Source organism: Gopherus evgoodei, chromosome 7 (assembly GCF_007399415.2).
Source record: "Gopherus evgoodei ecotype Sinaloan lineage chromosome 7, rGopEvg1_v1.p, whole genome shotgun sequence".
Taxonomy (NCBI): Eukaryota; Metazoa; Chordata; order Testudines; family Testudinidae; genus Gopherus; species Gopherus evgoodei.
The window spans coordinates 86,927,585-86,955,243 of record NC_044328.1 but is presented as its reverse complement, the minus strand read 5'-3'; the positions used below and the strand labels follow the sequence as shown (position 1 = coordinate 86,955,243).

Here is a 27,659-nt window from a genome sequence, read left to right as displayed (position 1 = left end):
GTTTCTTCTCTGAGTGCTTTTCAAGATTACTCTGTGAAAGAGCTACATTCTAGTTACATCTCTTCTTGGGTCTAAGGCAAGTTTCTCTTTTTCTCCCTTTTTCTGGGTTGTTTCTTCTTCTTAAAGGACTCCATCAAATTTGGCTGCTTCCAAACTGACAGGTCCTTCCTCACAGGGTAAAGGCAGTGTTGGTGATGAGAGAAATTCTACTAACAAATATTACCGGTAAGTAAATTGTCTGTTTTCGTGTGGATGCCATCTAATTTGTTTGATTATTTATTTATTTATTTTGGCTGGCTGTCATTTGGAAATGTTACAGTCAAAGTTTTTTTTCTGAAATTTGAAGTGTGTTTTTTTTTAAATGAACTCTCAAACTTAATGACCTAGGTACACAATAATTAAAATATCAGATTTAATAATCCCTTCTTCCCAAATAGCATAGTTTAATAGGTTATTTACTCTAAACAGTTCTTTATTATTTTTAGAGTTTTACTTAAATTTTGTTAAATTTGTATCATAGTTGATTTAACATTTATTTCCTTGGAAATGTTCCAAAGAACAGCATCTTATATTTCATTACAAAACTAGTCATTAAAAGTATCAAAAATATGTATTGCAACTCAAAAATATTTGTGAATAATTTCAAAGTAATTTTTTAAAATGTAAAACTAAAGAACAAGGAAAAGCAAAAAGGAGGAAAAAACCTTAAAGGAAAAGGGATGCATTTGGAATACTGTTCCAGGAGACTCATGTTGTCGTGATTACATGGAATATTCTGCCCTGTTCATCACTCGAGTTCTGTGGCCTAGTATATTAAACACAATCAGTGGCCTCTTGTCACTCCCACAAAGTAACAAGAAAATCATGCCTTGGTGGGTACTTTCTAATTGTTCATCTTGAACTGTTTTTCATTATGACTGGTAAATATTAAGAGTAGTGCAGAGGGCATTGAGTAGACTAAGCTTTAACTTCCCTATTTCAGTAGTTCTCCAACTTTTTGACTTGGTGGAGCATTTTATAAAATAGATGATAGCATGGGCCATTGTCCTCTGCTAACTTTCCGTCTTTTCTTGGGTTAGTCCTGTCTGCTCTTCTAGTGGTGATTCTGTGGACTGCTAACATGACCTTCATATTCCACCAATTGTCCACAGAACATAACTAAACAGTAGTTTAATATATACATTGCTTTTCTTTTTACTTTTAAAGTAACAAAAGATCAGTCCAAGGGGATCGTTTATCTGCAATAACCATGGCATTGCAATATGGATCAGAAAGTGATGAGGATGCTGCTTTGGCTGGTAGGAGTTAATACCTCACTTGTACCAATTTCAGTTTATTAAAATTTACTGAACAATTGTGGAGATACTGACTTATTCAGATGTCTGTATGATACTTCCTTTGCTATTTTTCTGGACACTGCTGTTCCCAGATTATTTTGCATAGTTTCCAAAGCATGACATGCAATTTCCCCAATGCGGGTCACTGGTTGCTGGAAGTGTAGATGAAATGTGCAGCTGGCAAGTGAAGGAAAGCCAAAATAACTTACCTGCTTTGATTTTGATTTTTGTTGCATTGCAGTCCATCAAAGCTTTATAAACTGGGGAAAGTGTTGCTTGTTTTATATATCGTTTTGTTAAATTAGAAAAGACATTGGATACTCTTCTAGTGTTGAATAGAGAAAAATAGATTCTTTCAAGTTCATAGGTCAGCTAACTTTATTCTTAGTAAAATGTTTTATTTTATTTTATTTATTAAGCTTTACTGTTGGTCTTAAATACAACGCTTAGACAATCCTCTTCTATATATTCTAACTTCTGGCACCAATTTAAACACTTGAAATCACAGCTATTCCTTAAAAGGATAGCAAAAGATACTAGGTCTTATATTAACATAGCCAGGTGGAATTCTTAAAGTTACCTAGAACTTTAGCAGTAGGGCTCTTTGTGTTTGAAGTGATATGATGACAGCTTGCCCATATTTTAAACTTCTTTTTAAAAAAAATCTACTAATAGTATATAATAAACAATTGCAAACTCTTGCAAATAAGTGAATATTAACATAAGACATGTAAACAAATGTCTTTAATATAGTCATCCTGGTTTACTTTTCTCATAATCAGCCTTTTTAGCACCCAACGTTAGCATAAAAAAGTTGTACTAAATCCATGTACTTTGCTCATGACCTTTAAAATATATCTCACCAAAGGAGGCTATTTTATTATTTTTATTACCCTTTTTCCTAATTTTTCTAGTTAACTTCTCAGTGCTCTGTTCCAAAACAGTTTTCTCAGTTTTATTTTATCTGAGTTTTGTTTTTGTTTGCTATTCTTGTGAAATTGGACATGGGGTCTTTTATTTTTTTAAATAAAAATAAGACAGGATTTAGACAGTTTACCAAGCCTCAACTAGCCTGAGGATTAAGCTTACTCATCAGGGTGAAAATTCCTATGTCTTTTTTCCCTCACCTTGCAACTTACAAGAATAAAACAGTTGTGTAGTGTGGCTAGTTATAACATGTTATCAATCAACTATCTCATTAATAACTTTTAAAATATGACTTTTGAAATAAGTACTTTATTTCTTTCCTTTCTTGGCTTCACTTCCTACTCGTTTTCTTTATTTTAGAATAAATGATGATGTATATTTTCCAGAGTGTCTTCATTGTCAGTTTCCATTTTCTGTCTGCCCATTGTATTCTTTACTTCTCTCTCTCTCTCTCTCTCTCTCTCTCTCTCTCTGTCTCAGTGAAATATTTCTTTTTTAATATGTCCAATCAGTGTCTCCTACCTGTCCCCTCACACACATTCCCTCATCCTCATCTATTCATACACAGAGCTAAGATATTTTACTAGACACTTATTAGCCAAATACCAGTGTGAAAGATAGAGAAAACATCCTAAAGAAGCAGTGGCTAGATGAGACACCAACTATGCCCAACTGCTGGGAAAAGGGGACATGCTGTGATTCTTACCAGGGTGCTGTCCCTGAACTCTGATTGGAGACATGTTCTTTTTCCTTTCTTTATTCTTCCCAACCCAGAACTTCTTATCTGCTGCAAGGTTGAGTGAATGGCCTCTGCTACCCTACAGTCTTCTCCAGCATGCTGTGATGAGGGGTATTGTATTCTACCTCTCCCTCAGATTTCTGGCTGCTGCAAGGAGTTATTGTCATTCCTCACTTCTCCCAAGCGAACCTTCCTCCCAGTTTCTGTTTTTTAACCCCTCTCACCAGTGAATGGCATTTATTTGCTTGTGCTGCTCAGAGTTGTTACAGTAGTGATAGAGTGAAATTGGGCTAATTTTTGTCAGTTTCACTACTGCCTAAGAAGATTCTGAAAAGCAGCACACATTGACAAAAATGCTTGTTCTCTCTTTGCTGCTGCTTAGTCAAGGTCTGAGCAGCAGCAGTGTCACTAGAACTGTGTCTTCTGACTTCGGAAGATGCCCTGCATTATCAGCTTAGATTTGGTTCACATTTTTAAGGTTGTTTTTTTTTTTCAATTGTAGTAGCTATAGTCTTTTCTTTAAATGAAAATGTAGATACTGCAGAAGTTGGACACACTCTGGTAGGAAAGCTTTGTGCCCAGTGTGGGTGAGTGGATTTTTCAAGCCCAGTAAAAAGATCCAGTTGCCTTTTTTCTATCAATTTGCAGTCACTCTGTATCAGCAATACCACTTTTAAAGGCACTTAAGTTTTCAGCCATAAAGTGCAATATGTTAAGAGTTTGAATTGGTCAAGGATAGGGAGAAGTGGTTGTGGAATGAAATGGACAACAGATAGTGCCTTATTTAAAAACAAACAAGCAAACAAAAACCTGTTTAATTGTATGTAACTTGTTGATTTAGTCTTTTGTACACCTGTCTTGTGTTTTGCCAGGTGTGTCAGCGTGACACATATCTGTGTGATATTATGTAAACCTTTTTCTTTTTTTATCTGTCCTTTATGGTGCTTACTCTTTTTCCTTTCTTTAGGTTTTAGTTTAGGTGTCCTCTTATTTCATTGTTGTATGGAACACCCAGTGTACATATTTACATATAATACATTATTATTCTTTTATTGAGAAATCAAAGGGTTTTTTTTTTACTTTCTCTTGTCTAGAGACTTGTATCTGGTCAAATGATTGTCAATATCAAAATAATATGAAACTGGGACATGCCAGATTAGCTTGTTTTTTCTGAAATAATACAGTGGGGTAGATTGATTTCTATTGGTGGTTTATATCAGCAAGCAGGGAACCTTGATATAAATCTATTTTACTCTTCATTTGCATTTGTACTTTTTAATTATTTTCCTGGAGAAGCTGATTCTCAATACTTAGCACTGTAACTATAGATCTTTCTTTAAGCAGTTTTATATTCAGCTTCTCAAGTTTTTTACAGTTTTTTATATTAGACCATGGTGAAAGACCCATTCTCTATTTTCTGATGATTAATTTTTCATTTATGATTTGTGTCCAGCTGAATTCCAATTTCCTTACAAATTCAATTAAAATATTTTAAAATGGAGTTTTATTAGTTAAATAAAACTACCTTAAATATGCTGGCTGCATAATTTTTTTTCTTATCAAAACAGGTTTTGCCTTTAAAACTAACTGATTTATTAAACAAAGGATCATCTGTAGTTAGTGAATTGAAATGATTGTTTTTTGGCCTCCAGGTGCTTCAAGATTTTAGAACTAATAGATTGCATCTTCTCTCACACCTAATTTTTATTTGTATACTGGAAGAGGAAAAACAAGCTTTCCTGCTTTAACTCCCATTATGTTTCTCAACTTTGAATGAGCTAGTCATTGAACTTCTGAACTAGCTGAATAAACTGAAATGAAAAAAAAAATTCTCTGTACTTTCAGAAGAGGCTGTTGTTGTCAAAAGCTTGTTTAGCACTTAACCATTAGTTGTAGGCCAGTGATTTCACCGGTTTACTGGTTTTACTTTCTTTAAAACTTCATCAGCAAACGTGTACTGCTTGAATATAATTTATTTTATATAATTTAAATCAGTTTTAATAGATTGCAGTAAGCTCAGATCTTAACATAGGTTGTCATAATTTTAAGTAGGTTTATTTTTAAAAGAGAAATGTATTTAATTTAAAATAAAAATGAATTTTTAATTTTTTAAAAATTCACTGAATTTTATCCACCCTGCAACACAAACATTTTCTAAAATGTTGCCAAGAACCTGAAACAGGCCTTTCTCAGGGGCTTTTTATAGCCTTCCAATAAGTAGTTTTAGTGTGCTAAGGGAAAATAGGTCTAATTAGTGCTTGGGGTTGTTTTGTTTTTTTATTGTTGTGCCCACACAGTAAGGGTGATCATCTGTCTGTAGTAACTCATAGCTTATAGTTGTTTTAGATGGAGAGACTGGGCTGTTCTTTCTGTCACACTCTGCAGAAGATGCTTAGTGAGAATTTGTCACACAGTCTTTCTCCATTCCCTTCCAAATGTTCTCGCTGAGCATTCACCAGCTAACTATTTAGTTTTCTGACTGGGAAGGGGAAAGAGAGAGGACCACTGTCATTTTAAAAAAAAGTTTGACAGAATGAACTGTTTTTAATCTGTGCTACAGATTAGACTTAATTCTTTGGGTTTATATTGTTCATTCTTTCATTCACTTTTACCATTTATGTCATTAGTTTACTTAAGCTTTTATCTCCACTTGGAGAATAAAAATGAACCAGCCTGTTTCACTCTTCATTTTATGCATGGGTGCTCGTGCACATCAAAATGCGACAGTATCTTGGGTTTAAAACATTGCTGGGTAATATTTTTGTTTGTTTGTTCCAAAAAAAGTTTTTATTTTAATTAAAATAAACAAATTAATGGAAACATTACTATTCATCTTAGGCTTTACAAAATATTAATTTTACAAAAGTAAATTGTGCACTTGATTTTACTTGACAATGTCCTCTGAATTATTTGCAGTTATTACCCTGGCTATTATTAAAGGGTGGATACTGAAGTGGAGTGTTTTAGTTTTAAAACTTTTAGCTGCACAGGTTAGTGGCATGCATATTCATTGTTAGGTCTGTTGTCATTATTTCCCAAAGGTGGGATAGAATAGACTGTTTTAGTTGTGTGTTCCACATTAGTAGTGAGCATCTCTTTGAAGCCACAGCATAGCTACAGAGGTGTGCCTTCCTACTCCCTTATGTCTGAGTAGTCTGGGAGTCATCATGCAGCTGGACATTCCTGCAGACCATCAGTTTCAGACTGGAAAGGAAAGATAACACTAGTGTGTCATGTGAACTGGCTGGTTACTGACTTGTCATTTGTTTAATATACCTTTACTTAAATGGATAGAAAGCTGAAACATGGTCAGGCTATGATGAACCATAATGACAGTCTGCTGGAAACTTGGTATGACCATTAGAGGGTTGTCTTTTGTGTCACTGATCCAATGGGACTCCTCTACCAAACTTTCATTCAAACTACAGTGTGGGGAACAGGGAGACTGCTTTGATGATGATAACTTTTAACTGTACAAAAGTATATAAGGATCTAGTGGTTTTGTCTGTCTGGTATAATTCAATTACAGTTATTTAGATGTTTTGTAGGTTTAGTGATTCTATACACCCATGTGCACATATATCTTTTCCTTATGGTTCATGATACAGAGTCTCTCACTAGTTTCCTGCACTAAATATATATTTCTTGTAGGGCTCTCGATTAATCGCAGTTAACTCACACGATTAACTTAAAAAAATAATCTCAAAAAAATTAATCATGATTAATCGCAGTTTTAATCTCACTGTTAAACAATAGAATACCAATTGAAATTTATTAACTATTTTGGATGTTTTTCTACATTTTCATAATATATATTATATTCTGTGTTATAATCGAAATCAGTGTATATTATGTTTGATTAAAAATATTTATACTGTAAAAATGATAAAAGGAATAGTATTTTTCAGTTCACCTCATACAAGTACTGTAGTGCAATGTCGTGAAAGTGAAATTTATAAATGTAGATTTTTTTGTTGTTGTTGTATAACTGCACTCAAAAACAAAACAGTGTAAAACTTCAGAGCCTACAAGTCCACTCAGTCCTACTTCTTGGTCAGCCAATTGCTAAGACAAACAAGTTTGTTTACATTTACAGGAGATAATGTTGCCCTCTTCTTGTTTACAGTGTCCCCATAAAGTGAGAACAGGCATTTGCGTGGCACTTTCGTAGCTGGCATTACCAGGTATTTATGTGCCAGATATGCTAAACGTTTGTATTCTCCTTCATGCTTTAGCCACCATTCCAGAGGAAGTGCTTCCATGCTGATGATGCTTGTTAAAAAAAAAAAAAAAATGCATAAATTAAATTTTATGACTGAACTCTTTGGGAGAGAATTGTATGTCTACTGCTCTGTTTTACCCGCATTCTGCCACATATTTCATGTTATAGTAGTCTTGGATGATGACCCAGCACATGTTGTTCATTTTAAGAACACTTTCACTGCAGATTTCACAGAACAGAAAAAAAGTACCAATATGAGATTTCTAAAGATACCTACAACACTCGACCCAAGGTTTAAGAATCTGAAGTGCCTTCCAAAATCTGAAAGGGACGAAGTGTAGAGCATGCTTTCAGAAATCTTAAAAGAGCCACACTCCAATGCAAAAACTGCAGAAACTACAGAACCCGAACCACCAAAAAAGAAAATCAGCCTTCTGCTGGTGGAATCTGACTCAGATAATGAAAATGAATGTGCGTCGGTCCACACTGCTTTGGATTATTATCGAGCAGAGCCTGTCATTAGCATGGACACATGTCCTCTGGAATGGTGGTTGAAGCATGAAAGGACATATGAATCTTTATTGTATCTGGCACGTAAATATCCTGCGACACTGGCTACAACAGTGCTGTGCCAATGCCTGTTCTCACTTTCAGGTAACATTGTAAAGAAGAAGTGGCAGCATTATCTTCTGCAAATGTAAACAAACTTGTTTGTCTGAGCGATTGGCTGAACAAGAAGGAGGACTGAATGGACTTGCAGGCTCTAAAATTTTACACAGTCGTATTTTTGAATGACCTTTTTTTGTACATAATTCTATGTTTGTAAGTTCAAGAGATTGCACTATAGTACTTGTATTAGGTGAATTGAAAAATACTTTTTTGGGGGGGGGTTTTAAGTGAAAATATTTGTAATGAAAAATAAATATAAACTGAGCACTATACACTTTGTATTCTGTGTTGTAAATTAAATCAATATATTTGAAAATGTAGAAAACATCAAAAATATATAAATGGTATTCTTTTATTGTTTAACAGTGCGATTAATCGTGATTAGGGTTGTCAAGCAATTATAAAAATTAATTTCTTGTTAGTATCACTTTTGTGAGTCTTAGTCCTGAAGTTTGTAGATTTGGGGAGAGGGGGGAAACACTATTATAAAACATATGGATCATAAGTTTAGGTACCAATCAAAGGAAAGTGGCCTAAGTGAGTCCTAAGTAGAACAACCCTCAGACTTTATGTAGTCTTTGTTGCTTCCTCTGTGATACCTTTATTAGTATAAGCTCTTCAGTCCAGATGTGATAATTTAAGAAGAAACCTGAGAACATTTCTCCACACATAAATGTATAGATTTATTTTGAACTTAATCACTTAAACTAACTCCCTTGGGCGCATATGAAAATCTTAGCCTCAGTTTACTAATTTCCACTCTTGTAGCTAATTCCATTCCCAACTGTTCCAACCACTGTTTGTTTAACCTTAGATAAGTCGTTTAGAACAAACTTTCAGTTGTAGATCCTTGGCACATCAGAAATCAGGCACAAGCTGTCTCACATTGAGTGCCCTAAAATCAATGCACAAAACGTTCACAGATTCATACATTTTTAAGGCTAGAAGGCACCATTATAATTTCTAATCAGACTTCCTGCATGACACAGGTCACAACTTCACCAAGTGATTCTTACATCAAGCCCATGATTTCTGGTGGAGCTAGAGCATCTCTCTAAAATTAGTGACTATTTTCTGAAAATGTGCTTGTTAGCTTTGAGCTTCAGTTTCCCCCTACTTCACAGGATTCTGAGGCTTGCAAATTTCTTTATTATTAAAGGTTTAAGTGAGTACCTATATACACAAAAAATAAAAAACTACTACAGATTTCTCATTCTGTCTCCATTATGCACATTTCCATATTCATGTGAACATTAAATCTTAATATGTAAATCATCAGTTCAATCCAAGTATAAGCTATATTTGCTAAAATATCATTGTTTACATTAGTTCCAGGACTTCTGAAAAAGTAAGTAGTGCACCCCCCCCCTTTTTTTTTGGTCTCTTGTTGAGTAATCATGTTTAAAAACCAACTACTTGGCTGTATATGAGTTTGAGAGAGAGAGAATGATTATTTCACAAACATGAATGCTCTAACATTAAATGTTGAAGATATCTATGGGCTCACGCGTGGAAAACTCTCTATTGGAACTGATTATTATATGTTTAAATTCTTAGGATAATTCAAAGAATTGTTCCTGTAGTCCATTAGTATTTTGTAATGGGACACCTCAGTTTAAAAAAATATATATATTCCCATGAGGCAGGTAATCAAGTCCCTTTATGCTCATGAATGTCCAGAGATGTGTAAGAGGAGTGCCCTGTTGTCCACACCATGTTATTAGATATCATAGGTTTTGCAAATTAGCTCACTTTCTAGCATTTCTAAAGATTTTAACGTATGCTTACAGCACAAAGGATTTGTAACCGCCTTTAATTGGGTTTACAAATATTTCCTGTGTTATTTGAAGGATTATTCCTCCTTTCCCTAAAGGATTCCTTCAGCACCTTTCTTATATGCAACAGATATTATGCCTCACCAACGGTGGATTGCTCCTGTCCAGGCTATTTTCTAACACTCCTGTGTGTGTTCTTACTTTCCTTCACTCGTGTGCTGTCGTTTCCTTTTAGAAAAGTACAGAATGCAACCCTGTAGCATAATGGCAATAATACAATTCTATAATTGTAATTTAATGTTGTTGGTTTGGTTATTAAATAAGCAGACAGCTGTTTTCTTCACCAGCTGGTGTTTGAGTGGTCTTAGTCTGTATTCTCAGGTACAGTACATTATAGTAATCCCATCTGACGGTGTTAAAGGCATGAGATCTGCATCTGGTAAAGCACATAATCTGCTAGCCAAGTCAGAGTTCCTCTGAGCCAGTGACTCTTTGGGCTAGCATGATTAAGAGACATCAGTTTCATAGCCAGCAGTACACAAGGGAGTGGTGCAGCCAGCATCACGTCTGACTGCTTTCGACTGTCCTAACCAAATGGATCAGATATGTACATAGGAAAAAAACGTTTTGGCTACTTTATTACCTGGTCATCCAGAAGCAGCAGAGAGCATATGATGTCTCTCCCAAAGTTATAAATCAGAGTATTAAAAAGCGGGTAAATTCCCTCACTTGTGGGTCAGGCATTACCTCATCTATTATTTTTAAAGTCAAACAGTCAAAACAACAGCACTTTATTTGATTGCCGTTCGGTTTCTCTACTTCCTTCTTTCTTTTTTACAGCTGCTGCCCGTTATGAAGAAGGAGAGTCTGAAGCAGAGAGCATCACTTCCTTTATGGATACTTCTAACCCTCTTTATCAGCTTTATGATACAGTTAGAAACTGCCGAAATAACCAGGGTCAGCTTATATCAGAACCCTTTTTTCATTTGCCTTCCAAGAAAAAATATCCAGATTATTATCAGCAAATCAAAATGCCTGTTTCACTGAAGCAAATCAGGTAAGAAAATATGGCGTATAAACTATATTTGCTGGGTTTGAGCACATTGAAGAGCTTCTTTCATTTCTGACATATTATACCGTGAACTAATTCTTGTTTTATATTTATATAGATGAATATAGATATGATATGATATAGATATAGATCCGTACGGTTACTATATGATACTATGTGTTACGTGGATTAATTCTGCAACTGCTGTCATAGATTAAGTAGTTCAAAGAATTCCGTGTATTTTGCCTTTCAAACTGATCTACATCCATCTTCAGTCCTTCCTTTGTAGATGCCTTCTGTTTGTATTTTTTCATTTATTTAACTGAAATTAAGGTGTAGGACTCAGAGTCCTGAAGGTTGAGAGATCTTTTTACCAAACAGGTGCAGAACGGCTAGTAATAGAACAAGCTTCCACACAACACCCACATTGTTGTTTGTCCTGAACCTTGTGAGACACTTGTATAGGAGCAAGAAGATGGTTTTATCTCTGGTCATTCTGTCTTTGTCCCTCTGCTTAGACAACCACCAAGGTGTAAATTGTTAAATTCTTTGGGATAATAATACATAATGACTTCAATTAGTTACTTTGCTTGTAATTTATTGTAACTGAGATCTCAATCTGGTCCATGGTTCTTTTTGCTATACAATATCTTCATTTTTTCATATTTTATTCATATATATACACAAACACACATAATACTGTTGCAGCAATTACATTGCTTATGGAAGTAGTTAATGCACCTTGGTGCTGTGTAAATTATTTTTTTTATTCAAACTGGAGAGAAGGGCCTGAAATTCACGTATGCTGTATATAGCAAAAGTGAATTTTCATATTAGCTTTATCTTGTTCACTGACAGGTGAAATTTATTTATCTGGCTGCTGCACCTTGGTTAAATCTTGGATTATATTCAGTCAGCACTTAAATTGCCATGTAATCTTTGCACATTTGTATGCACAAAAATTCTTCCAAAGGCACATGAGCATTCTTAAATGTGTATGAGTTTAATTACATAAAGACTTGCAGAGTTAAACACTGGAATAAATTGCTTAGGGAGGTTGTGGAATTTCCGTCATTAGAGATTTTTAAGAGCAGATTAGACAAACACCTGTCAGTGATGGGCTAGGTAATATTTAGTCCTGTCATAAGTGCAGAGGACTGGACCAGAAGACCTCTTGAGGTCCCTTCCAGTCCTACAATCCTATAGGGAAAATAAAGCAGATTGAGTCCTAACAATACTTTTTTATATCTTCGAAGTTCTCTGTATTTGTGATTAATTTTGTGAGGTACTTATGTAAATAGTATCTCTTCAATTCCACAGATAGGGGAAAAGGAAACGGAAAGGTTAAGTGCCACAGAAGATAGAAGTCAATGGCCAGCAAAGTGTGGTACTCCTGGCTCCCAGCTCAGTCAGCTAGACCAGTGACTCTCAAGCTTTTCAGACTACTGTACCCCTTTCAGGAGTCTGATTAGAGTTGCCTACCACCAAGTTTCATCTCTCTTAAAAACTATTTACTTACAAAATCAAACATCATAATACAAAAGTGTCCCAGCACATTATTACTGAAAAATTGTTTACTTTCTCATTTTTACCATATAATTATTAAAAAAATTGGGATATAAATATTTTACTTACGTTTCAGTGTCTAGTATATAGAACAGTATAAACAAGTAATTGTCTGTATGAAATTTTAGTTTGTAGTGACTTTGTTAGTGCTTTTTAAATAGCCTGTTGTAAAGCTAGGTAAATGTCTAGATAAGGTGATGTACCCCGTGGAAGACCTCTACATACCCTCAGGGGTACACGTACCCTTGGTTGAGAAGCATTGAGCTGTACCATATTGCCAGAGAGGTTCCTGAGGGTCCATGAAGCTAGTGGCCATCCTCACGCGTTCTCCCTTTTCCATCCTCAGGTCCCCAAATTTTTTGGGGGGGCATTATAAATGTTAAGGCTAGTAAGTTCTCTCTGAAATGGGAAAAAAACAAACTAACCTGTAGCCTTGAAAGCATAAAGCTGATTGCTAGTGGAGAGAATTGATCATAGTGAGTGTCTGTTTAAAAGAAACAGTTATTGACATTTTTCCCAACCCAGTCACTCCCGACGATGGTCTTATAAGCCTGTGAAACAGTCTTTTGAGCTTAGAGTGGATTCATGATCATGTCTGGATGTGGGAAATAGTGTTACTTGTGGTGCTGCTGATGGCATTAGTCCTCTGACAGCAAGTTCCCTCCCAGCTAGCTGCTGGCAACAGAACTGACTCTCTTCTGTTGAGCTGTTGTAGCATCTGGAAGAAGAGTCCTGGCACAGTATATTGAGAGAGATGGTATTGTCTGGTGGACTTGAGGATAGACTGAGCAGAGAAGGAGACAGAAAGAAAGGTGGGAGCAAAGCAAACAGAACAGAAGAAGTATGAGAGGAGTAGAAGAGAGTGTAGTTTGGAAGAGAGCAAGTATGACTAATAGAATAAAGCGAGCATGAAAGAATAAGTGTAAGGGGATGCATCTTATCTGAGAGAGTACAAAAGAAAGAAACAGTAGATAGTATGGAGATTGATTGCATTAGGCATAGAAGGAAAGAGAGGGGATAAATAGGGGCTAGAGGAAAGGGAATCAGAAAAAACACAAATTACATTTGCTGTGATAAAATAGCTAACTCATACTCATTTTTATTGAATATACCTGGCAGACATTGGTTTCTGTGAGTTTTTGGTAAAGGCCGATGGATGGGGTAATTATTCCGAGAATTTAAGTTAATATTGCTGGCTACTCTGGATTCTGTAGTCAAATAATTGGAGGAACAGACAGGAAACAGTTTAAAATTCACCATAATCTGAACACAGTCACCTGGGAAATGGGGCATACTAGAACTTCAGTTTACTTTAAATAATTGTCCTTTGAATAAAATTTTAAAATGCTGGCAACTATGAAACCAAAGAGAAGCAGATGAGTTCGTTTTCTACACTAAAAAGCTGAAAGTTTGTGAGAATCTTCTAGCCACTACCACTTTTTAATGTATTAAATTGGGAGATGGGGGGAGAGGGAGTTGCACATGCCCTAAAAATAATAATGCTGCCTCCTCCCTTTCCCCCGCCCCCCAAAAATCATAAAGCAAATCCGGTGCAGGGTTGTGATAAATTGTGGACAGGAGGCAATTAAGTTGAAAAATCTGTCTGTCTACCACAAAATGTTACGGCCAAGTTGTATCATGTTCCTAAATTAAGAATACTTAAAAAATAAACTAATCAACAAAACCCTAGCACCACCACCCTGATAAGCAGATATCCCAATTCATATTTTTGTGTGAATGGATAACATCCAAACATTCTATTGCAATGCATACGTACAGGGAGAGTGTTAAGGTTTTCTTGGGGTACGTCTACACTACGGGATTATTCCGATTTTACATAAACCGGTTTTATAAAACAGATTGTATAAAGTCGAGTGCACGCGGCCACACTAAGCACATTAATTCGGGGGTGTACGTCCATGGTCCGAGGCTAGCATCGATTTCCGGAGCGTTGCACTGTGGGTAGTTATTCCATAGCTATCCCATAGTTCCCGCAGTCTCCCCTGCCCCTTAGAATTCTGGGTTGAGAGCCCAGTGGTTGATGGGGCAAAAATCATTGTCACGGATGGTTCTGGGTAAATGTTGTCAGTCATTCCTTCCTCCGGGAAAGCAACGGCAGACAATCATTTCGGGCCCTTTTCCCCTGGATTGCCCTGGCAGACGCCATAGCACGGCAACCATGGAGCCCGTTAAGCTTTTTTTTTTTTTTTTTTACAGTCGCCGTATGTGTACTGGATGCTGCGGACAGAGGCGATACTCCAGCGCTACACAGCAGCATTCATTTGCTTTTGCATGATAGCAGAGATGGTTACCAGTCATTCTGTACCGTCTGCTGCCAGTGTAATTTGGCAATGAGATGACGGTTATCTGTCCTTCTGTGTTGTCTGCTGCTATCATGGGTGCCCCTTGCTGAGGTCGGCCGGGGGCGCAAAAGCAAAACTGGGAATGACTCCGAGTCAATCCCTCCTTTATGGTTTCTAAAAATAGTCAGTCCTGCCTAGAATATGAGGCAAATGGACTAGAGAAGCAGTGTATCAGAGAGTACAGCTGCTCTGTGTCAGATCCTGCAGAAATGATGAGCTACATGCCATTCACGGGGGGTGCCCCTGCAACAACCCCACCCGTTGCTTCCCTCCTCCCCCAACCTTCCTGGGCTACTGTGGCAGTGTCCCCCACATTTGTGTCATGAAGTAATAAAGAATGCAGGAATAAGAAACACTGAGTTTTTAGTGACATAAAATGAGGGGGAGGCAGCCTCCCGGTGCTATGATAGTCCAGGTAGGACATTAAGCGGTGTGGGGGAGAGGAGCCCAGCATCCCACTGCTATGATAGTCCAGGCAGTACAGAATCTTTTCTTTTCACATGAAAGGGAGGGGGCTGATTGAATCTCAGCCCCTAGTTGCTATGATGAAGACGGTTACCAACCGTTCTGTACCATCTATTGGGAATGACCGGGAGTCTTTCCTATTTTCACCCAGGCTCCCCCGGCCAGCCTCACCTAAAGCCAGCCAGGAGCACTCACGGGTTGATAAGAAGGACGGTTACCAGTCCTACTGCACCGTCTGCCACCAGGGAGGGGAGAGGCGTGGATACTTCTTTTCACTGCTGCAGCATCACGTCTACCAGCAGCATTCAGTAGACATAGGGTGACATTGAAAGAAGTCAAGAAATGATTTCTTTCCCTTTTCTTTCATGTGGAGGGGGAGTAAATTGACGAGCTATTCCCTGAACCACGCCGGACAATGTGTTTGAACCTACAGGCATTGGGAGCTCAGCCAAGAATGCAAATACTTTTCGGAGACTGCTGGGGACTGTGGGATAGCTGGAGTCCTCAGTACCCCCTCCCTCCCTCCATGAGCGTCCATTTGAGTCTCTGGCTTCCCGTTACGCTTGTCACGCAGCACTGTGTAGTCTGTAGATATTTTTTTCAAACTCTTTGGCATTTTGTCTTCTGTAACGGAGCTTTGATAGAACAGATTTGTCTCCCCACACAGCAATCAGATTCAGTATCTCTCGTATGGTCCATGCTGGAGCTGTGTTTGGATTTTGGACTGCATTGCCACCCGTGCTGATCAGAGCTCCACGCTGGGCAAACAGGAAATGAAAATCAAAATTTCGCGGGGCTTTTCCTGTTTACCTGGCCATTGCATCTGAGCTGAGATTGCTGTCCAGAGCGGTCACAGTGGTGCACTGTGGGATACCGCCCGGAGGCCAATACCATCGATGTGCGGCCACACTAACCCTAATCCGATATGGTAATACCGATTTTAGCGCTACTCCTCTCGTTGGGTAGGAGTACAGAAACCGATTTAAAGAGCCCTTTATATCGATATAAAGGGCCTCGTAGTGTGGACGGGTACAGCGTTAAATCGGTTTAATGCTGCTAAAATCGGTTTAAACGCGTAGTGTAGACCAGGCCTTGGAAGCTATTAATTCAATTTTTGTGTGATTAGTCTCATCCTTCAGATTTACATTAACACAGGACTGTTTGTATATAATGGTATAGTAAATATTACCATCTGTTCAAACACATTTTGATCTGTAATTTAAAAGTGAAGTAGTTACAGCAGATAGAGGAATAAAATGTGACAGTTCACTTGAATGATGAAGAAAAGGTGGCATTTAATGGAAACTGATGTTTGAATAAAGGAATGAATGTATGATTAGATGATCGTGATGGTCCCTTCTGACCTTAAAGTCTAAGAGGTGTATATAGAGCACGTCACTGTTCTGCAGATTAGATTATAAAATTACAGAAAGAAGTTGCTTGGTGTTTAAATTTCTGAGTCTGTTATGTTTAAACTAAATGATAATTTGCTTTGTAAGTTAGAATCATCTTACAATGTGAATAAGACTGACATCCCTTTTTTAGTTCAGTGTATTTAGAAGTCAGACCTTCTAGCTGTTACATTCGTTTGTTCATGCTGAAAAATAATGCACTTCTGTGTGTGTTACTATTCATTTGTTTTAGAAATGCAGAAAGTGGAAAAATACACCTACCTTGAATATTCATGAATACTCTGAAAGAGAAATCACAGTAATTAGTCTTGCTTGGTTAAAATGATTTGTAAAAAGCTGTGAATATTTGAGCTTTATAAAGTTTCATTTCCTTTTAGTCAGATTACTAGCAAAGCTTTGCAGAATGTTACACATATTTCTTGTAACAGGCTATTGAATAAAAGTTGTATAACTTATTTTTAATATGTTAGCAAATGTTTCCGTGCGTGCATGTGTGTGTGTGTGTGTGATCTTTAATGTGGTATATAAAAAGAGTTTGGCATTTCAAAAACCACTTAGAATAGTTTGTTCTATTCTTTTACTTCCTTGGTCATGTGTGTTTCCCTAGTGTTGTCAATCTTCTCCAAGAAAAAGAGACAGCATTCTTCTTCCTTGAATTCTTTCATTCAGAGGCGGAGGTCAGACACGCATGGTTCTAAATGTATGTTTTATTGAACAGATTTTGACGTTTAATCGTTTATTAGTTTTTGCATTTTCCAAAGATTCTTCACATGGTATGTCTTCAGAATAAGGAAAAATAGGTAATGTGCAGTTTGTTCATTAGAACGCTGTTTCCAGGACATACCTAGCCAGATTGTTTGACTGTGAAACAGGTATCGTTTTGTCCTTAAATTTCACAAATGAAAGAGTGATCAGCTACTGGAAGAACTTGTGTTGGATTGAATGCTGATTCAGCTCCTTTCACATTCTAATTATAAAGAGGTCCAAAAGAAAGAAGATGTCATGTGAAGGTTAATTTGGGCTCATTAGACTTCAAAGCTGTTCCCAGATTTCAGCAGCAAACTAATCTTTCTCATTTTATTTAAGAGGGAAGGCTTTTCAAATGCAGTACATGTTTCCAGTATACCCTTGAGATCTTTTGAGGTTGGATCAGAAGAGACTGAACTTTTTCTTGAGCTCATTCTTTGAAATCTTTCCATACCAGTACCATCAACCATGTACTTCAGATTTTTCTTGGGTTTTCTTTATATAAAGGTTAGCATACATAGGGTTTACTGAGTTACAATGGTGCATTGCTGAATAGGGCTATGATTTTGATTATTTAAGCCTCACTGTACAAAATAAGCAAATGAAAAGATTGTTACCATGCAGAGTAGCATAGTTGGGGTATTTAATTTTCTGCTGAAGGCATATCTCATTCTGTAGAGCTGGAAAAGTCATGATACTTAAGTTTTATTAACTTTGAATAGAATTAGATTTGTTAAAAGTATTTAGGTCAGGGGTAGGCAAACTATGGCCAGCCTGCAAGCTCCAACTGGGGAGCGGGATCTGGGGCTTGCCTCACTCTAATGCTCTAGCCAGGGCGCTGGATCGGGGGCCGTTCTGGCGTTCCAACTGGAGCAGTGAGTTGGGGGCTGCACCACGTATCTCAGCCCTGCTCCGGTGCTCCAGCTGGGGTGCTGGGTCGGGGGCCGCACCTGCTGGACCACTGGGTTGGGGCCTGCACCACGTGGCTCGGCCCTGCCCCAGCACTCCAACTGGAGCCTGCTCCACACGGCTCCTGGAAGCTGCAGCATGGCTCTGCTCTGGCTCCTAAGCACTCCAATGGGAGCTTCAGGAGCAGTGCCTGCTGATGGGACAGCATGCAGAGCTGCTCGGCTGTGCCTCCGGATAGGAGCCGGAGAAGGGACATGCCACTGCTTCCGAGAGCCGCTTGAGGTAAGTGCTGCTCAGAGCCTGCACATCTGAGCCTCTCTCTAACCCCCTGCCTCAGCTCTGATCCCCTCCCAGTCTCCAAACCCCTCGATCCCAGCATGGAGTACCCTCCTGCACCCCAAAACTCTCATCCCCAGCCCCACCCCAGAGCCCACACTCCTAACCAGAGCCCTCACCTCCTCCCTCACCCCAACCCCAATTTTGTGGGCATTCACGGCCTGCCATACAATTTCTATTCCCTGATGTGGCCCTCAGGTCAAAAAGTTTGCCCACCCCTGACTTAGGTGAATAACCTCCTTTATCACCCATTTATAGGCAGGCAACAAGCACCTGATTTTTAAGAGCGCTGCTTATGTGCCCTACGGCATGCCAGTGCTACACATGAATGCCCACATGGCCAATTGACACCTAGCTATCCAATCCATGTGGATGTGCTAATCAGTAATTTACTCATGCCTTAAGATTTTATGCAAATGTAGTTTTGAATCTTCAACCATATTTCATGAAAATCAGAAATCCTTCATTTTGCAGTGCCTTGGAAAGAATAGAAATGCCAACAGATACAAACCTCACTTGTAAAATAATTGAGGGAAACCCCTCCCCCCCATCCTTTGTTTAAAAGATGGAGGATCCCTCCTCGTATTCTCTTCTCCTTCCCACCCCGCTTTGTAGAGCGAGGTCTCAGTTTTACCTCACATGTAGATCACACAAGATATGTCTGATCAGTTTCTTCTTCACCCATAAACCAGCCTTATGGTACTCTGACTTGTCAGGTAGAGATATTTGCACAGAACCTCTGTATGAGAGAGGGGGCAGGTTTAGAATTTCAGACATTTTTCTGAGAGTTACATTTTCTTAATAGTCTTATCCCTGCTGTTGTCACTTCAAGATTGGACTACTGCTGTGCACTCTACATGGTCATGCATCTAAAATCTATTCAGAAAACAAAGTTTTTGTGCAGAATGTAGAGGCCCATGTGCTAACAGGCATATCTCTCCAGGAGGCACATGATGCCAGTGATCTGGGGTCTGCACTGGCTCCCTGTTGGCTTCCTGGTGAAGTTTAAGGTGTTTTAACCTATAAAGCACTAAATGGTTTTGGACCTGCTGACTTGAAAGATTACTTCTCTCCATGTACCAAACAGTTAAACTGTGGTTACCATAGATAGTCCAACTAGGATCCCCTCATTATAGAAGGCAGAATATTCATAGACTCATAGAAGATTAGGGTTGGAAGAGACCTCAGGAGGTCATCTAGTCCAACTCCATGCTCAAAGCAGGACCAACACTAACTAAATCATCCCAGCCAGGGCTTTATCAAGCCAGGCCTTAAAAACCTCTGAGGATGGATATTCCACCACCTCCCTAGGTAACCCATTCCAGTGCTTCACCACTCTCCTAGTGAAATAGTGTTTCGTAATATTCAATCTAGACCTCCCCTACTGCAACTTGAGACCATTGCTCCTTGTTCTGTCATCTGCCACCACTGAGAACAGCCGAGCTTCATATTCTTTGGAACCCTTGCCCCCATCAGATTTCTTTTGGCCCTATTCTCTGTGAAAGCTCTTTGCCTCTGAAGTTTAGCTTATATTTGTTGAACGTCAGAGCACAGTGCAAAGCTTATCTATTCGATAAAGGCTTTGAGATGGATTATGGTTTGGGGGGTGGGTGAAGAGGGATGCGGGTATGTTGTTGGCTAGTGAGCTAATTTATTGTATCATGCTGGTGGGTTGGTGTTCCTAAGTGTATTTAAACTTACAATGCATTGTTAAGGGCCCTAGAACTTGTGTATGATGTGTATTTAAAATCTAAATAAATAAGATTTTCTGAGCTCTTTAGAGGGTCTCTAAAGGCTTATCTATACACAGTTCTTGTACCATTTTCAACTAAATCAGTTTAGAAACAGATATGGTTACGTCAGTGCATAACCTGCCACACCCTAATATTGCTATAGTTATACCAATATAAATTTATTGAAATTGGATTTACATTGATATAGTTAAATAGGTACAGAAACTGTGTTTAGACCACCCCTTAATAAAGAGGAATAGCATAAAGGGGAGAATAGCACAAAGGTAATGGAGAGAAGATTGCATTGAATAAAGAAATGCAGTATTTGTGGTGTGTATGTAGATGGAATCCATCAGGAGTCTTCAGAAAGCTGAGCAAAACCTTTCTACAACACAGCAATCAAAATACATTAACTGTAACTCCCAAACTGTACTTTCTAGGAAGTCAATTAGAAGTCTAGAATTTTTAAGGTGTGTATTTTCATATTTTTATCTTCCAATATCTTAAAATTTCTCTCTTTCTACAAGAAGACAAATACATCAGTGTTGCACAAGAACATTCACAAGGTATACACTGCTAGAATTAAAACAAACGTCAGTTAGTTGACTCAGCAAACAATTGAGAAGCATGAGTATTGCATCTACATACCTTATGTGCTTTCTAGGTGATGAACTTTAGCATATATGCATTCTTTATCCCAGCCCTAATGATTACCTCTATAGCAAATACTTTAGAATAGAGCAGGGGTAGCTTTTTTCCTTCTCCTCCCACAGCAGATGGAGGGTACTCTTGCAAATATTTGGAAAGTTGTACTTGAAAAAGTGTTTACTATTCCTGACTGTCATGAGCTTCATAATCATAGTCCCATTAGTCCATCTCTGACTGAGACTAATTCTGCCATACTATCTGTCTGTGGTATGCAAATTTGGTAAGTGGGGGAGGCACAAAGAAACTTCAGCCTTTCACCCTTTTAAACAACAAACATACAAATAAAAGCACAGCTTGTCTTATTTTCAGTGATTTAGTAAGTTTTATAATGACAGCAGGTCTGCTATGCCCTTAACATTAATTTAGATACTTATTAATTTTAAAACTCATTTTATGATTAATAATTGATTATTAAAAGACATAAACTGACAACATATATAATAATAGTTGAGAGCCTGGGATCCATAGAATGAGTCAGACACTCTAATACTTAATCGAATGAATGAATAATCTCACCTCTACATTTCCACTGCACCTTCCAATGTGAAAACCTAATTTCACATTACAAGTAATGCAAAAAACCCAGTTTCAGATTACAAGTAATGGAGGGGGTGTCCGAGAAGTTCCATGAATGATAAGGTAGGGCACAGCTGGAAAAGCTTGCATACCACTACTCTACGTCAGTTGTCACAGTCCTCTGAACAAAGAAATATTAACAAAAAATTTTGGTCGGATGCCATCACATTCCTTGAGAGAGAAGCAGGATGCTTATTTGTGGGAACATCTCTCCCATTGCACTCCTCTATGAACACTTGGAGTTAGTGTTTTGATGATTCTTTCATGTATAGGTTCAATTCTAACTAGTAATTTTAGAAGACAGACAATTAGCTTAATTGATTCTCATTTAGTTTATGGGAAAAGATGTCAAAGAACATAATACTTGACACTTTTAAAGTGTAATTTTATCAGAGCGGTAGCCGTGTTAGTCTGGATCTGTAAAAGCAGCAAAGAGTCCTGTGGCACCTTATAGAATAACAGACATATTGGAGCATGAGCTTTCTTGGGTGAATACCCACTTTGTTGGATGCAAAAGTGTAAATCGCATGCTTACATTTTCTCCCTTGACAATGCAAATCTGATTTACCACATGTAAATCCCATCAGTCAAGCAGTAAGCAAACAAGTGTCATTTTCAGATTGGATTATTTTATGTAAATTGGGAAATAAGAATATTAAAACATCCTTCTTTTTAAAAACATCCATTCTTTTGCAGTTTCCCGTGACACTTTCTACCCTGTGTTGCCTTGTATATGTCTAATGGGGTATTGTCCTTGTTATATTTAAGTGTTCAACAAGGGTGTATGTATGTACATGCATGCACACATCACATACTTGTCAATAACTTTGTTAGACTTGAAGAATTTAATATATTTTATTATACAAGATCTATCTTAAAAAAACCAAACATGCATACTATCTTCATCAATTTTCTAATTAGTTTTAGTAAAAGGATCCTATAGTGTTGGATACTAGACAAATGGAAGAGGCACAAAACTTATATTTTCATGAATATGGAATATGAAATCACCAAGTGCATCACATAGAAGAGAACTTGAAAAAACATCCTGTACTCTTAGTATCTGTTGTTTTTAAAACAAAAAATCTCTAAGTAACATGTACAGAATGCATCGTGCCAAATTCTACCCTTTTTACACCCAGGCAAATAGTTGATGTTAATGCAACTGCACAACACCGCAACTCAAGACTGAATTTGGCTCATAATTTAATTTGTACCAAAACCCCTTAGTAGTGGATTTTGATAATCTATAATGGAAAAGAGTGATACCCTTGCAGTATACATTGAGGGCAGGGTTGCCAAAAAAAAAAAAAAGGAAAAAAAAAAGTCAGTCTGCTGCTTATTCATAAGTATTAAAATTGAGCTAAAAAGATTTAAAAGAAATTAACAAGCTATTCAATATCCTAAAGTGTTAATAGAATGTGTTGATTTAAAGCAAAATGTTAGAAATTCAGTTCCTGTTCCTTTTAATGTTCAGGATCTTGGTTCAGGCGTTTATTTTTCCCCAAGAAATATATTCTGGTAGCACTGAAAGGCCTCCACCAGCTATGGGGCCAGTTGTGTAAACTCTGTACAAACATAAATGATACTCTCTATTTACAGATTAAAAGACATCACATCAGATGGATGTGACAAACAAGCAGGCTCGGAATGAGGTGTGAGGGAGGTGGGATAACAAAAGTAATAGGATATGATCAATTTTTAGCCAATCATTAACAATACTCACAACTTGCCTGCTTGCCTAGCACAGTTGCCAACTTTCATGCGTAAGCAATAAGCTACACCAAGCCAAAAGCAGGAAGCCAAAAATTAGCCAGTAAACAACTCAAAAGCCAATTAAGCCAAAAATAAGCCCAATTTTTACATTTTTTCCACGAGTTTCGCATATCTGCCTAGCAGTTTGCAGGTATTGTGTGCTGTTTTGTGGATACTGGTTTTCTGTATGCACTTTAGTTCAGGTGAGTTTTGATGGGGGATGTGATGGAAAATGAAGTTTTTGGCTGGCAGTTTTTCCAACACATAAGGGGAAACAGGAGAAAGCAAAAGGTGCTTGCAAGTCAGTGCAATCTGATTGCAATTTGTTTCCAGACATGAAATGACTTGATGGTCTCAGACCAGTTCTTAATAATAATTTCATAACAAACTTTACTGCAGTTAGCAATAATCTACACGCTTCTTGCTGGCAGTTTTAGCAAAGGCCAAAAATTGACAGCCTGATCCAAGGAGGTGCGGAGCACCACCAGTTCCTGGTAATTGGAGCCACTGGCACTTAGCATTTTTCATGTGGCGCTGACTGCTTTGTAGGACCATGCTCACAATGAAAATGGGGATTGAATTATCTTTTTATACTGCAGGTGGTCCTTCCAGGCATGTTGGAGCAGTTATAGGGGAAACTTGTACTTCTGCCTCACATGCTATATTTATTCTATGTACAAAAAGAGGGCTAGAGTCTTCAGAACGGTCAGTAAGGCACCTTTCCTAATGCTAAATTAACTTTAATAAACAAAAACAAAACCCAAACCCTTTATTTGGCATATGCAGTTGCAGTGCTGAGGTATCAAGGCACCATCAGAACACATTCCTCCACGTCAGAGTTCTTCTGTTATTGACTTGCTTGAAAAAAAAGCATTTGAAATAATTACTTTACAGTGATGAACTATTGTGAAACAACATAAGTTGTGTCTGTCTTTTCCACAGAACCAAATTGAAGAATCATGAATATGAAACTCTAGACCACTTGGAGTGTGATCTGAACTTAATGTTTGAAAATGCCAAACGCTACAATGTTCCTAATTCTGCCATCTATAAGAGAGTACTGAAAATGCAGCAAGTTATGCAGGTATAAAGAGAAGAGTAAACAGTCAAGATGATAACTATATGTATGAATTCATTTTCTTTAGGTGGTAGTTCTTGGAGCTTTTAAATGTGCAGTAGCATATTTGATAGTTTATTAGTGGTTCTGAATGTTCAGCAATGCAGTTTTCCTGGTTAAGTATCCTGAACATATTTTAATGTTCAGAAGTTCTCAATGCATCCTATACTGGGTCATCTGTCTTTGTCAGGAAATAAATCTGTAAAAATAATGTGCTGAATGGGGAGTGGATCTTCTTAGTTATTTCTCTAAATGACTTTGTTTGCAAGTAGGTTAGAATCAAGCTGTGAATGTAAGTACAAGAATCTTTAAAATTGACAAATACAATAAAGCTAAAATGACTTTAAAGGATGCTAACACACTTTGTGTATCATGAATTAGAACATTTAACAGAGCAGTTCAAATAGCTGCTAGTCTGAAGTAGCATTGGCTTGAATTGATTCTTCAGAATATTTTCATGTCAGTTTTTAATACAATTTTCTTTTGTGCGGACATCTTTCATTGAATTACAGTCATTGGAAATCTTTAAATGGTGCTTTAATATTTGTGCATCCTACAGCTGTAGTTGTGTCTTTCTCAGTGAATCTGATCTGTGCAGCTGTTTAATATTCATTTATTCTGGGAACATTCAGTAACAAGTCTAACACTAGGGATTTGCTCTTTTTCAGGCAAAGAAGAAAGAGCTAGCTAGGAGAGACGACATTGAGGACGGAGACAGTATGATCTCTTCTGCCACATCTGATACTGGAAGTTCAAAAAGGAAAAGGTATGTATTTTTGTTTTTCCTACAGACATCTTTTTGTTGCTACTTTCATTTGTCATATAGAAGAACATTAAAACATCTGTGGTTCAGACTTCATATATGAATTCTAAAACCATGAAACGTATCTCATTTATCAGTTATAATTAATTGTTTTATTTTTCTATACTGATATTTTCTCACTAATATGTAAATATATAGCTGACAAGAATGTTTATACTTCAGTTTCTTAAAATGTATGATGCTGACATTTTACATAATTATGTAATACTATGCATGTTTCTCACTTAAGATATAGTATTTTCAGTCCAAATAGTACTCTGTACGTTCTTGTGATTTGTTCTAACATGTTATCTGTAACTAACAAGTTGCTCCTCTTCCCTTGTTTTCCTCACCCATGATTCTCCTTTTTACTATTGGTTAGTAATTTCCGAATGAAAAATAAATTGATTTTAAAAATGTATTTTCAGTTTTCACATTTTATTGTTAACCTTAAATCCTGTTGCAAGATATGGGTTTTAGTGGGGAAAACTCCCTGGAATAAGATTACTGGATTTTTTTATCTGATCAGGACAGATCAAGTATGGTTTCACCATGAAAGTTATGGTGGGCCACCTCTCCCTTCCTTCTGATCTCACATTCCCCAAGTACTCTATCAGGAATCATCATGGCCAAGCAGGACATAAATAGACCAAATGTAAGAGAATAGGATGATTATGGCAGGTGGTAGAGTATTAAAATTTGTGTATATAAAACACAACAAAACAAAACACTAGACATAGTGTTCTGAAAGCATTATAAATGCCCACTAAGATTGTAGGTTTAAAAATATTGTGTTTGAAAGATAGATGCTAACCCATCCATTCTTCCTCGTAACAGCGAAATTTGGTTGTGTAAACTGAGATTCAGGTCCCTCCATTGTTGCTCCAGCCAGTTATTGTCAACTTTACAGGTTCTGAGTTTGCTGTTATGCTAGGGGGAGGGACTGGAAAAAAGTGAAACCAGATCAGAGCCATCAAAACAAGAAATTCTTTTATTAGCATGATTATATAATTGTAGCAGCATTCTCCATGTTTTCTGGATTCCAGTCATCAATCAAAGATAGAAACTTCTCAGCCAGAAGACCAGTAACTGAGCTATATAGGAAGTGGTACAATTTGGTGATACCATAGTGGGGAAAAAGATCCTGAAAGGTGGCTGAGTGATCAGAGAGAGAGAATAAAGTGCCAAATAAAGATCAGTGAGGAACAGACCACAAAATTGCAAGCCTGTGTGACTTGTAGAATCAGTGGATACTGCTGACACAAGCAAATTAAATTGCCCTTCCTGCCCTAAAATCATGTATTGTATTGGATACTCTTATACAAGAAAATATTAAAATCCTTTTAAAAATAATCTAAGAATTCATCAAAAAGAAAATGAGTAGGGCTGTTAGAATGATTCATAGACTCTAGGACTGGAAGGGACCTCTAGAGGTCATCGAGTCCAGTCCCCTGCCCTCATGGCAGGACCAAATACTGTCTAGACCATCCCTGAAAGACATTTATCTAACCTACTCTTAAATATCTCCAGAGATGGAGATTCCACAATCTCCCTAGACAGTTTATTCCAGAAAGGTCATCGAGTCCAGCCCTCTGCCTTCACTAGCAGGACCAAGTACTGATTTTTGCCATAACTTCATTATACTTTTAAATCTCTTACTTGCAATATCATTAAATCATAATAGTTTGCTATAGGGGGACAAATAAGTGTCTGTGACAGCGTAAGTATAGCCATTTGCCACTTTCACTATAGAGCACTGGTAAAGCTTGCTTTTTTTTGACAGGAGTTCAAACAATTCAGAAGCTACTTTCTATTAATTTGTAGAATGATCCTTCTTTATATTTTATCCTTGTGATACAGTATATGTTCTGAGAAATGTAGAAAGATTCTTACAAGTGGAGAAAAGTCATAAGTTCCCTTGATGCTCTGTATATAGTACATTTTGCCAGTGAACCAGTCATTTTGAGGCAATTTTTAAAAAATTTAGCCCTGTTTTTGAGTGTCCAGCTTCAGAAGCTTAGGCTTGTTTTTGTTTTTTTCCCCCTCCAGGGTGGTAAGTATCTCATTTACTTGAGCACCTGTGAAAACCAAGCTCAAGGTTTGTGAAGTTGAACACCCAAAAATTGAGGAACTCAGAATTTAGAGGCCACTTTTAAAAAAAATTTAGGTCTTACAGATGAAACTTACTTCATCTAGGCACAAGAGTTTATGAAATAAGATGATGCGTCCACCCATTCATTCTTTTTGTCTAATAGGTAAGTGCAGTCATAGAGGTCATAGGTCTGAAAATGCAGAGTCTGACTCCATAATTTGAGGAATATTCAGAGTAAGGCAGCATCCTTTATGAAAATAGTGATTTGTTTCATGCTAGGGAAACTTTTTTATCTCAAAGTGGAGCAAAGGAAGATGGGAGGTGGTGGTTTAAAATTAACTGGCTAGCTCCCCTAGCG

General features: G+C 37.5%; 1 protein-coding gene across 15 annotated transcripts in view; it reads left to right on the top strand.

The window, feature by feature from the left end:
• Positions 1-27,659, top strand: part of PBRM1 (polybromo 1) — an 84,620-nt gene that overhangs the window by 17,365 nt on the left and 39,596 nt on the right. For 13 of the 15 annotated variants that reach the window (XM_030569334.1, XM_030569335.1, XM_030569330.1 and 10 more), the window contains 5 exons: positions 127-225; positions 1,207-1,298; positions 10,510-10,726; positions 24,233-24,374; positions 25,076-25,173. In XM_030569334.1, the coding sequence (XP_030425194.1) occupies positions 127-225; positions 1,207-1,298; positions 10,510-10,726; positions 24,233-24,374; positions 25,076-25,173 (648 nt within the window). The remainder of the gene's footprint in view (positions 1-126; positions 226-1,206; positions 1,299-10,509; positions 10,727-24,232; positions 24,375-25,075; positions 25,174-27,659) is intronic. The other 2 variants (XM_030569344.1, XM_030569341.1) reach the window with 1 other exon arrangement.